The following is a 13749-nucleotide window of genomic DNA, read 5'->3' on the forward strand; positions in this document are numbered from 1 at the left end:
AATTATGATTTTTCACATTACTTTCTTTGATACTTTTTATTTATACTTATTTTAATACCATTAATTAGAATTTTTCTATTTTAAAAATTGGTTAAAAGATGGATAACAATAAGATTTTAACGGTAAAAAGTATAAAAAGTATTTAACTGAAAAGGTGTTAAAAAAATATCCATCCAAATATAAAAGAGTTTAATTTTTATGCACTGATTAAAAATTTTCAATGCATAATTTTTTAAGTTTAAGATTAAATGATAGCACATTTTTTTGTGTAATCATATATGAGGTATATAGATTTCTATTTCACATCCAATTAATTCTCCTACTAAATTAGCCCATTATAAGGTAAATTAATACCTCTAATTACGAGTTTATACTCAAAACAAGAATCAAACCTTAGTTGAGACTCAAGTACCAAATTAATTGTGCCAACGATTTTTAAGGAGTTGTTATTAAAATCAATAATATTATCATAAGATAACCGTGTAGAAAATCTTTACACTATTAATATGTTTAAATTAAATTCATAATAAAATCACGAAGTAGCTTTTGATAACATATTTAAGCTGTTTTTGTAATCTTGATTTTAGTTTAAGATATGCTTTTGGTTTTTTTCCTAGAAAAACTTAAACTCAATCCAAATAGACGGGGTCATGCATTGACATTTGGTTCAAATATTTTATGTTATGCAAGAGTCTTGATAAAACAATGATTTTGTCCCTTTACTTATATGAAGGCAAATGATTTCTGCTTAACTTCTTAACTGAAAAAGGTTAAAAGCTCATAACTAACCCATGCGAGGTATGAACATCATTATTGGTCCACCTAATCAAGGGTCCTGCTTATTGCACTTGCTTGCATGATCCATCATCATAATGCTCCGTGTACCTTTTTTTTTTTTCATTACGTGGAGATGATATGTAGCGTGAGGACAAAAGTGGAAATTACGTAAAAGGGAATGTTAATCACAGTCACAATAGGCGTGGGGCTTTGCCATCATGGGACTCACCTTGGTTGTTTGTTGCATGGGAAGCGGGAACACAATAGTGGTCCGAAAAGGTAAAATTGTTTAAGGGCTCGAATCGAATGATTAAAGTATTAAACCCATTACTTTACTAATTAAATTCGAGTTTTTCAATATTGCGGGTTTGGATTTCCTTAAAAACATTAAATATGTCATTTATGAGAGGGAAAATATAAATTTGTTATGTGTATGAACCGGTTAATTCCTTACAGGTACTTTACTCACGATTTAATACCATTAATTAGTATGAATATTTAGCATTATCTTATATTATCTCTTGTCTCCTTATAATTGTTGTTCGAAATTATTTTATACAGATAAAAATAATTAATAAATAAATATAAAAAATACTCTTTTCATTTCATTACAACTGTTGTATAAGAGAAAAAATTACCAAAAATAATTATCATTTTAATTTTTTAATATAACATTAATTTTTTTTCATTTTTATCATTTATAATATTAATGGTGGACAACGAAATCTATAAATAAATTAATGATGATGTAAGATTAATTTTATAAAATTACTACTCTCTTTCATCTATTTATTAATTTTTCTTAATATATTTAAAATGATCTAAAATGACTATTATTTTGAGTCGGAGAGAGAAATAATTTTATAAAATTATCCTTATTATTATTAATTTTTTTTAGTTTTTGTTATCTACCATTAATGTTATGACTTATAAGGGTATAAGTAAAAAATGAGTAATTAACAATACATTAAAAAATTAAAATAAAAATCATTGAGACTTATTTTTTTTTCCTTACATGAAGATTATTATAGGACAAAGAAAGTAAATAATAATGTACACCTACAAGAAATCTAAATAATGTATTAATACACTATCAAAATGTTATACTTCTTAATTAATAATTATACTTAAATAATTTTAAAAATATTTTATTTAGATGAAAACAATACAAAGAAATTTTGCTATAGAACAAATTAAAATCAATTCATTTGAAACCATGCCAATACTATATTTTAAATGTGTTTCTAACTTCTCATATTTAATTTTGATAATCCTTGGAAAATAATACTTTCTTCATTCCTATTTATGAGACCTATCAATATATATTTTTTGTCTCTTATTATAAGATTTCATTTTATTTTTCTTGTGTATTAATTTTTTTTACTAAAATACCCTTATTTATTTTAAAACAATTAGATTTTGTTATTCCTATTCCTATGTTAATATATATATATAGAGAGAGAGAGAGAGTACACTTACGATTAAATCTAAGTAAAAATCTTAATTGTTCCATCTTTCTATAGTAAATGTAAGTAGTGAGTGCTTGTGTAATTACACAAGACCTCATAAGGTATTGTTGTAATTTGTTCATAATTTAAATATTTTTACACTATCATCTAATAACATATTATCATTATTATGTATGATAAGTTTATTTATTTCTTATTAATTATTTTAATATATATATATATAATATATATATATATATATATATATATTTAAATAATAATATAGAAAAAATTATACTACGGTGCATAGAAATTGATATTAACATAGAGGATTGAAAATAAGTTTATTTTTTAATTGTGAAGATAAAATTCAAATTTTATTATTGATTTTTAGAAATGTGCAATACCCAAATTAAATTTATTTATTTAAATGATTTAATTTTATATTGACTTTAATTTATTATTTTGTTTATAATTTATCTATTTTCCTTATTTATATTGATCTTACTTTGAAAATATTTTAAGTTTAATAATTTAACACTTAATATATATTTTCATACGAAAAATAAAGTTAAATTAAGAAATGAAAGAAAATTAAGAAACTTTCAACATAAAGGATAGCGATAAAAAAGACATTAACTCCTCTAAAAAAAGACATTAACAAAAACACTCACTATTCATAAAATTTTAATGTCAGGCAAATAAGAAAGTTGAGCTTTTCTCATTTGTATAATAATATAACAATAAAATCAAATTTAATTTTTTAATAAAATAAATAGAATAGCCAATTATATATTTAATGAATCAAGAGTAAATATTTTTAAGAATGACTCAACTCATAAGAATTTTTATAATACAAAATATTAAAGCACTAGTGACAAATTTTAGTGATGAGAATTGCTTTTTTAACACTACTATGAACATCACAAAAATTTTAGCGGCAAATTTTTACAAATTACTGTACATGTAAATTGCTTCATCACTAATATTAGTTTTTCTTATATACAATTAGGATATATATCTCTGCTATGTAAATAAAGGACGACATAATTTTTTGCATATGGTAAGTTGTTGTTTTCTCTACTCTAATTTTATGCAAATTAATGCCTCTTCTTCCCCTTCTAATTTATTGCTGCAATCAAGTGTAGAGATTGTTCTATGTTTCTATAAGTTACCCTTTTATGCACCTCCTCTTCCACTCAAATAAAAGAGTAACTGAATTAATGAAGTGGAAATTAACAAGAGGATCAGAAATACAAATTGATCGAGTTTTACAAATAAAAAACAAGGTGAAATTAATGAAAAGATATTAAATTGAAAAGTGTTAAACTAGAAGGATTATTTACATAACAATAAAGGTTGGTCAAGTTACTAAATAACCAATTCATATCTTACAAAAAGTGAGTTTGATTCTTATGAGGATCTTATTAATAAATAATACGTAAGTATTTATGTAACAACTGCTATTGAGGTTTGAAATTTGTTATGATTCCAATAAATTCCCAAAATCCAATTTACCTAAAAAATTTGTTAGAAAAAAGGAAATATTTGTAGATTAACCCAAATAATATGTGTTCAAGAAAATTAAGTAAAGTTTTAGCATCTCATATATTTCCAATTAAATAATGTAATAATTTCTGACTCCAGATACCCTTTCAATTAATACGCGGATGCGGGTGGAATTAAATAGCACAATGACACTTCATATTTTACAATAAGTACTACTCCAGATAGTTCTTCAAATTAAGTTTGTGATAATCAATTAGGAAATGAGAAGGAGTCAGATATGGTAGTTGCTATTTGTTCTTCTCGTGAACCAAAAAAATGGCTTTTAATAAATTCAGTAGTTTCGGATGAATGATGAGAATGTATTATGAGGTGTACGTAATACGTATAAATATTTATAGCATTCCCCCAACTTATGTCCGTGAATAATGCAGCACAAAAAGTTGCGAACAGAGAAAATAAAAATAAAAAAGGTAGACTAAGGAAGAACACACGTGAATGTATTTATATATACGGAAAAAATATGCAGAGCAAATCCTGCTTCTATAAGATTATGTTCTCATTCTTTAAAAAAAATATTGTGAGGGGATTCATTATACTTCATTGAGCAGAAAATTTGGATTACATATATTTATTGTCTTTTACGGCTACGCCACTAGAAGTCCTCACTCAACCTCCACCAGTATTTTGATACACATTTTTTTATTATTAAGAATTAAGAATTAATAATATATGCTATGTTTTCGTTGAATCACAAATTGTTATGCCACTTATAAATAGTCTCTTTTTATTATAAGTTACTTTGGACAATACAATTACACGGAAAAATACAAATAATTAATTTTAAAAAAGTGTTATTAATGTAATTCTCATGTCTCAAATATAAGAAAAATATATATATATTTTTTAATTTCAAATATAACAAAATTTCAACTAATTTATCCTACTTAATATTATTATTTTTAAAATATTCTTCATATTTAATTGATGTGATATTTTTAATAAATTTTTTATTCTTAATATTAAGTTGCAATGAAAGATAAATTAAAAAAAAAAATTTAATTGAAATTGATACAATTAAATGTGATTAACTAATTTTTTGATATTAAATTCCAATGAAGGATGAATTGGACAAAATATTTTATTAATAATCATTATGAGTGATGTAAAAACATTAAAGTCTAAAAAGTATTAAGCATTACTATTAATATAAAACACAAATACTTAGAATATTTAATAAGAACAATTGAAAAAAAAAGATTAAATATTTCATAAAAATTCTAAAATGTCTTATAAAAAAGACTATAATTCATTATAAATTATGTCTTATGATAAGGATCAGGGGAGTAACTTATTTTTTCTATTAACTTACTTATGAGAATCTTATCAAGATTATTTATTAAATTGAAACAATTTTATGTAAGTTGTTCTATAAACTTGACAGTTTTCAAAGAGAGTTTGATAGACTGTGTAAAAAAAATTTACACAAAATATATTAAACTCTTTTAATAAAAAGAAAAAAAATATTATTATTCAATGCCAAACATGTCTCAAAGTTTGTTAAGTTTAATAATTATCTAAAATTCATATCAAATTTGATTTTTAATTGTTTGATATGGTAAAAACTTTTATACCAAGAATACATACTCATTAAAGTCTTATTAAAATATAATATAATGATTTTAATTAAACTTGTGTAATTAATATATATGCATAGTGTGAGAACAGCACGTACAAAAGTATACATGTATGTATGACTGTGTCTGTGTATGTGGCTAGGGGGTTTGGTGTAGTTTGACTGAGATGGCAACGAGTCATTCTGTTCGTGTGCCCGAGTCTTAATGCTGAAAGGTATACATTAAATTCTACGTGAAATCTGAAATTGGCACTGTGTCACATGCACCAATAGATGCATTCACATGTTGCCCATTATGCCATTGATCTTTAATTCAATTTTCTCATTTTAGTTAAGGGGTTGGCAAGCCTTCAGGCTTTGACTCAAGGTTTCACACATACCCAATTTCGATCTCTTCATCAAAGAATCCTAATCCTCAACAAGGAAAAGAAAATAAGGAAAATAATTAAGCAGCGAGATATGGCATGGATTGAGGAATGATTTGTTCTTCAAAAGTCGGTTGGTGTGAGAATTGGTTGAAGATTGTTGTTGTCTATATTTGTTTTATTTTCTATAAAAAAAAGTAAAAAGCGTTAGTAATATGTTAGCTGCTACAGAAAATATGAAAAGATTAGGATTTTAGTTTTCTTGTGTTTTAATAAATTTCATGGAAAATAGGAAAATTAAAATAATGAAACATTTGAGAATTATGATATCATAGATGTGGTTACATTTGATAATTATGATATCATAGAGGTGATATCTCTTGGGAATAAATATATATGTTCAAGATCCAATATATCATGTTATCAATTTTAGTAAAGAATGATTCTTTATTTTATTATCATATTTATTATTTTATTAAATTGTTAATTTGACAAATTCTTGATTAAAATTAGAGGTTTGTTATCATGATAAAAATTATGATAATGAGAAACAAGTCTTTATAATTTTAATATAAATTGTTTTTGATCGTATGATTATTGTGAATAGGACATCAATAGTCCAGATAGATCAATATATATAATAATTTTTATTGAATAAAGATTAATAGATCTCATTTATTAAATTACATATATAAATTATGTATATGTGAATGTCATCATTGAACTAACTTAATTGAAAATTTCTAATAGTTAATATTATCTTGATATGTCAATAGGAAATTCTCAAAAAGAAATATATTAGTTTCCTTTGACCTAAGATTATCATAATAATTAACAAGTTATTTGTTATATTTTAATTTTGGACACCTAATATCTTAGGATACTATTTGAATGAATATTGGATATGATTATATACTTGTAGAATTAATGATTAATCAAGAAGGAATTCATCAACTCTAGGTGATAAGTTTGAGCTCTATGATAGAGTTAAGACCTTGACCAAGATAATTGAATGAAAAAAGAAAAGAGTTTCTTAAGTTATTAATTGATTAAATGTGTTAGCTAATTAGAGTTTGACAATAATAGTGTGTTATAGAGTTATAAATGATGGAAGGAAATAATACACTATTCTTCTATTGGTTCTTGAAAGTAAAAGATGTTACTTCATGCTATTTGGACGTTAAGGAGTGTTGTTAGACGCTTACCTTGATTACTAGATTAATTATGATTAATGTACTATCGATCTAGTATACCAGGTCACACAAAAAGAGCGTTCCAATCTTTGCAAAAGAAAATGATTTATTTGATAATTAAATTAGAGAACTTAATTTAATCAAATAAATATTTTAGTGGAATATTATTATATTTTTTGCCGGCACTGAGAATATAATTAATATAAATAAGAGAGTATTATTTTATAAATGTGAAAGTTGTCCATAAGATCAGAATAATATTCTATTGCTACATATTGGAATCAAATCATGTGATTAATTATTGTAGTTAGTCATGAGATTAATTGTGAATTATCTTCATCTTATACCAGAAAGTTTCTTGAAATAAAAGATATATGATAATTTTTATTTTTATAAAGATGAAGAGATATAAAATCATTTTAAATAAAATGTTTCCTTTTTTTCTTAAAAAAAAGGCCCAAATTCATATCTCTTTAACATGATAAATAAGAGCATCTACTAGAGACAAGGTGTACCATATACAACCTAGAAAAGTTTAAAACTAGTTTTAGATTTGAGAAGTATAAAATGATTTATTTTTTAAAGTTCTACTCATCAAAGAACTGATAGCATAAATTGGTTTCGGTGTGGATACATACTATTGAAGAAAAATTTTATTGCTTCAAGAATGTGCATCCACATACCCAACCCTATTTTCTCTATTTATTGTTGTTGTTATATATTTTTAAATACAAAATAAATTATAATTTTCTGCTACAAGTATTAAAAATAAAATACTTCTATGTAACTATTTACCAGCTGGGTCAAGTATGCTCTCCATAATATTTAGGGGTCCTATAAGTTTCGGATATCCCAAATCCAAATAATTAATTATTCGTGTAATTACGGATTTATGAGTTAATTTGCATAACTAGTAAGTTAAATGTGTTTAGTCAATAGATTTATATAGAGATTAATTCGTTTACCCACATAAAAAATGAAAAATAGTTTTAAATAATAATTATTTTTAAAGTGAAAAAGGAAAAAAAAGTCCATTAATGATATTGTACATTAAAAAAACACTTATCCACTCATTATGAAAAGAAACATTTAAAAGGAGTAATTGTTTAGAGAGGTTTGTCGAATGATCCATTTAACTATGTGCTTATACGGATCAATTAAATAGAGACCCATTCACATAATTAAATTCCTAAAATATTTATGATGAAGTGGGATATATATATATATATATAAACAATGAATAGGGATACAAAGAATATAGTCCTGAATAACGAGTATTCTGTCTGTCTATAGGATTACTGAGTTACTACATAACAGATATTTAATTACTTATGTTGGTTAAAATTATATAATCTGTAAAACTTTTTCCTACAATTTCTAGTTGTATTTTTAGGAATTTGAATTTTGAGACCCTAATTAAGTAATTAGTATAATCCTACCAATTGATTTGTACACACCTTATTGAATACTTTATGTTACTTAGAAAAATATTAAATGATTCTTTGTTTAATTTGAAATATAACATTTTTTAATAACTATACTCTTTAGATAAATAAGGGAAAAAAAGCGGTTAGTTAAATACATCACGAGAAAATGCAAATATGTAAAATTTTCTTGATCATTGTGACAATCACTAGAAAAAAAATAATTTCGTATCTATATATATAGTACTCAGTATATACGGTGAGTAGTTTTTGCCATATGGCCCACGCTCGATCATGGTTAATTAGGAAAAGGTCACAAGTCAAACTCAACCCTTGTATTTTAAGAGGATTAGAGGAACAAATTGCTAGATAGGTTGTGACTACGGGAAAACACACAATGAGAGCAAACTTTTTTTTTTCTCTCTCCTTACATAATTGAATATTTATTTCATTTATAAAGTTTTAAAAAGTTACAACGATTTTTTTTTTTGACTGAAACATTACAACGATTTTCTCAACCCATTCTGATACCTTTTTCCCCTTAATTAGGACTTATATAAGTGATGGAATTGTTAAACTTTATCTAAAAACTAATTAGCTGGCATTAAGTATATTTGTTAAATAAGTATTTAGTTCGCATCTGAATAATTAAGATAAGCATGTGAAACTTCTAACACTTCAATTCCGTCTACAAATGCTCACTTGAACAAGCGATACACAGAAACAGGATGTAGATTCCAAAATCATATATTAAATTTCATTACCAATTTAGATTAAGTAAAATTATCTAATCAGCATTCGCACCAGGAAAATGAAGTGGGAATTTCATACCCTTGGACTTTGTGATGCAATCTCTAGCATGTTAAACGTTCTAAAGTTTCATGCACACTACTCAGTTACCAAGGTTTGATTTATTTGCCTATTGGACAATTTAATTTGATGTCAATTAATTTTAAAATTAAATATAACATGAAATTAGAACATATAATTCATTTTCACCGTTTCTTTGGCTCGTAGAAGGATCTCTATGTTTTAATAGTTTTCACCATCACTTTGGTCCAGCAAACATAGGTATAAAGAGAGTATTGGAATTTGGATGGTTACTCTTATCATTGTCTTAAATTTCAACTTATTTTAAGATAAAATTTAATACAAGTTTTTTTTAACTATAATTAACTTTACACAAGTTAAGCTTCACTAATGATTCACTTTCGATCAACTTTAATTAACTTATTAATCATACAATTCTTTGAAACCAATTAATCTCTCTTTTCATTAAACTAATAATAATTATTAATAGATTTTAAGTAAACTTACAAAATAAATAACAGGATAACAAATGCAGAAATATTAACTTAATCAAGCGTTATTTGTTTAGAGTATAACAAAATAAATATTTATTTTTATAGTTAAAAACTAATAATCTCATCTAAATGCAAAATATTGAGAATATTGCTGCATGATTGTGTTGATCCTAATTGTGTGTTGATCCTAATTGTATTGAGAATATTGTTGCATGGTTGTGTAGATTCTAATTGATTCTATATGTATTAATTCTGATTGTATTTTAATTCTGTTTTGTATCTTGATCCCTTGATTATTGAGATCACTTATTTTTAGGATAGATAATTGTATCAGATATGTTAGGAGAGGCTATAGGAGAAATCTTAGCTAGGTGGTTGGATGATCTTGTATATATATATATATATATATATCTATTGATTTTTCTAATAGAGGCAGAACAACAAATTCCATTTAATGTTTTCTTATGGTATCAGAGCTAGGCTCTGATTAAAAGAAAACCGAGTGTTGAAGAATAGTGGATAAGCGCGATGAAGGATCAGAAACGGTAAAGAGAACACCGTCTCCATATGATCTAAGTTCGAATGACAATCTTGGAAGTGTGATCACCCAAGTTCAAACACAAGGTGCTTATCAAGGCCGTGGGAGAGATATAAGTGTGCGTACAAATGTTGCCCAGACTTCCAATGGAGGAACGATTCTGCCAGCGATTGATACAGACAAGGGCGGGTTGACAGGTTTGAGTAGTGAGCAGTGACAAACTCTGGTGGATCTTCTGAACAATCATAAGGGAAGCACCATAGAAAGAATGATAGGTAAAAAATGGTGTGGATTATTGATACAGGAGTCTCTAATCATATGATAGGAGATTTGAGACTTCTTCATGAGCTGAAGGTTGTGCAAGGATGTCTTGTGGGACTACCAAATGGAGAACAAGTTGTTGCTCACAACTAAGGAAGGAACTGTAACTCTCGAAGGAAGCCTAAAGCTTATCAATGTGTTATATGTGCTCGGATTAAATTGCAATTTAATATCAATGTCTCAATTGATAGATGATACAAACTGTATAGTCCATGTCACTAACTCTTTGTGTGTTATGCAGGACCACACTTTGAGGATGCTGATTGGAGTGGGTGAACGAAGAGATGGGCTCTACTATTTTAGAGGGATTCGTCATGAGAAAGTTTTCAAAGTAGGTGATATGTCTTTATTTGATCTTTGGCACAAGCGTATGAGGCACCCTTCCTTGAAGATTACTCAATTAATTTCAAATGTTGATAGTAGTGTAACTAGAAATAAAGCATGTGATGTGTGTCAGAGGGCAAAGCAAACTAGAGATAGTTTTCCTTTGAGCAGTCATAAAGCTAGTAGTAGTTTTGAATTGGTTCATTGTGATTTGTGGGGGCCTTACAAAACACCATCTTCTTGTGGAGCTTCTTATTTTTTTAACTATAGTAGATGATTTTTCTCGAGCTGTTTGGATTTATTTGTTGCTTGATAAAAAAGAAATGTCACAAGTCTTGTTGAATTTCATTGCTTTAGTAGAAAGACAACATGAGAAACAAATGAAAATCATTCGAAGTGATAATGGAACTAAATTTACATGTTTAAGAATGCAATTTCTTGAGCGTGGCATTGTTTTTTAGACATCATGTGTGGGAACCCCCCAACAAAATGGCAGAGTGGAAAGAAAACATAGACATATCCTTAATGTTGCTTGTGCTTTGAGATTTCAAGGTAACCTACCTATTTTTTTTTGGGGTGAGTGCATCTTAACAACTGAATATCTAATAAATAGAACGCCAACGCCATTGTTGAACGGAAAAACTCCATATGAGGTGCTTAATGGGCAACCACCTTTGTATGATCAGTTAAGGGTGTTTGGGTCTCTATGTTATGCTCCTAATCAAGGTAAGAAGGGCGAAAAGTTTACTAGCAAAAGTAAAAAGTGTGTGTTTGTGGGGTACCCTCATGGATAGAAAGGATGAAAGCTTTTTTATCTAGATAACAAAACTTACTTTGTGTTAAGAGATGTTAATTTTTTTGAGAATGAGTTCCCTTTTCTTTCCATTAGTAATATTGTAGCTAGAAGTGTTGAAACTGAAAATGAAAATGCAGTGAGTGAGGAGTCAGGGGTGGCTACAGAAGATAGGATTCTTGAAGAAAGGGGGGGTGCCGAATTGGAGCTCACTCAAGATGTTGGAACATCAAGAGAAGTGCATTATGATGATGATGATGAATCTGAACCAAATAATGAGGAATCTCTTGGCTGAGGTAAACATAGCAGAATTCCGTCTGTGAAGCTGCAAGATTTTGTGACTTATACTGTCCACAAGATGAGCCCATCCGATTGTTCACTCTCTCCACAACATAAATCAGGTGCACCCTATCCTATAACACATTATATGAGTTGTGATAAATTTTCTGTCCAACATTGTAGGTTTCTTGCCACTGTGATTGCAGAGAAAGAACCAACAACATTCTCAAAGGCAATTAAAGATGGTAGATGGCGCTCTACTATGCAACATGAAATACAAACTCTTGAAGACAATCACACATGGACCGTGTGTCCTCTTCCAACAAATAAAAAGGCCTTGGGATGTAAATGGGTCTACAAGATCAAGTACCATTCTGATGGCACTATAGAACAGTTTAAAGCTCGCCCAGTCATTCTTGGAAACCATCAAGTGGAAGGAATTGATTACATCGAAACATTTGCTCCCGTGGCCAAATTGGTCATTGTTCAGATTGTTTTAGCTGTTGTTGCAGCAAAGGGGTGGGATCTTCATCAAATGGACGTGCATAATGCATTTCTTCATGGTGAGTTGCAATAGGAAGTGTTCATGAAATTACTTCCTGGATTTCGCACTGCTCAACCAGGTATGGTGTGCAAGCTAGCAAAATCATTATATGGCTTAAAACAAGCTCCCTATTGTTGGTTTGCTAAACTTTCCTTTACTCTCAAGCATTATGGATTTTGCCAATCCTACTCAGATTATTCCTTATTCACTTTAATTGATAAAGATGTGCAACTTGTGGTTTTGGTTTACATTGATGATCTAATCATTTTTGGAAATAATTATACATCTATTCAGTGCTTCAAGGATTATTTGAGTAAGTGTTTTCATATGAAGGACTTGGGATTATTGAAATATTTTTTGGGAGTGGAAGTGGCTAGATCTCCTACTGGGATTTTTCTTTGCCAAAGAAAATACGCTTTAGACATTATTAGTGAAGTTGGATTGCTTGGAGCAAAGCCTATGGAAACTCCAATTGAGCAAAACCATAATCTTAGTCTTTCCAAAAGACAATTTCTTGACAATCCAGACATGTATCGCAGGCTTGTTGGTCGTCTTATTTATCTTTGTTTTACTCAACCTAACTTGTCATATAGTGTTTATGTTCTCTCTTAATTCATACAACAACCACGAGTAGAACATTGGACTGCTGCACTACGGGTGGTGCGGTATCTCAAAGGGAATCTGGGGCAAGGGGTTTTTTAGATAACGACTATGATATGAAATTATATGGCTAGTGTGACGCTGATTGGGTTGCTTGTCCCCTTACTCAACGGTCACTTACTGGTTGGATCATTTTTTAGGTCGTTCTCCTATCTCTTGGAAGACCAAGAAGCAGCAAACAGTGTCATGGTTCTCTGCTGAAGCTGAGTATCGTTCGATGGCTAGCACAACATGTGGACTTAAGTGGGTGAATGATATATATTATTTCAAGTCTTGGTATCATTCATCCCTTGCCTATGCATCTCTATTGTGATAGTCAGGCTGCACTTCACATTGCGCAGAATCCTATTTTTCACGAACGTACGAAGCACATTGAAGTCAACTGTCATTTCTTACGTAATGAAATTATTCATGGTCACCTCTAGCCTTCGTATGTGCCTACCCGTGCACAACTCAGACACATTTACTAAGGCTTTGGGACGTGCACCACTTAATCTTCTGCTTGGCAAGTTGGGCATTCGAAATCTTCATGCCCCCACTTGAGGGGGGTAATGCAGAATATTGAGAATATTTTTGTATGATTGTGCTGATCCTAATTGTATTGAGAATATTACTGCATGATTGTGTTGATCCTAAT

The 13749-nt window shown here is 28.4% G+C and overlaps 1 protein-coding gene across 1 annotated transcript; it reads left to right on the top strand.

The window, feature by feature from the left end:
* Positions 1–12056: 12056 nt before the first annotated feature.
* Positions 12057–12485, top strand: LOC114371669 (uncharacterized mitochondrial protein AtMg00820-like). The gene has a single exon (XM_028329034.1). It carries the CDS (start codon positions 12057–12059, stop codon positions 12483–12485), a length of 429 nt encoding a protein of 142 aa, XP_028184835.1.
* Positions 12486–13749: the final 1264 nt, after the last annotated feature.

Source organism: Glycine soja, chromosome 10, assembly GCF_004193775.1.
Source record: "Glycine soja cultivar W05 chromosome 10, ASM419377v2, whole genome shotgun sequence".
Lineage (NCBI taxonomy): Eukaryota > Viridiplantae > Streptophyta > Magnoliopsida > Fabales > Fabaceae > Glycine > Glycine soja.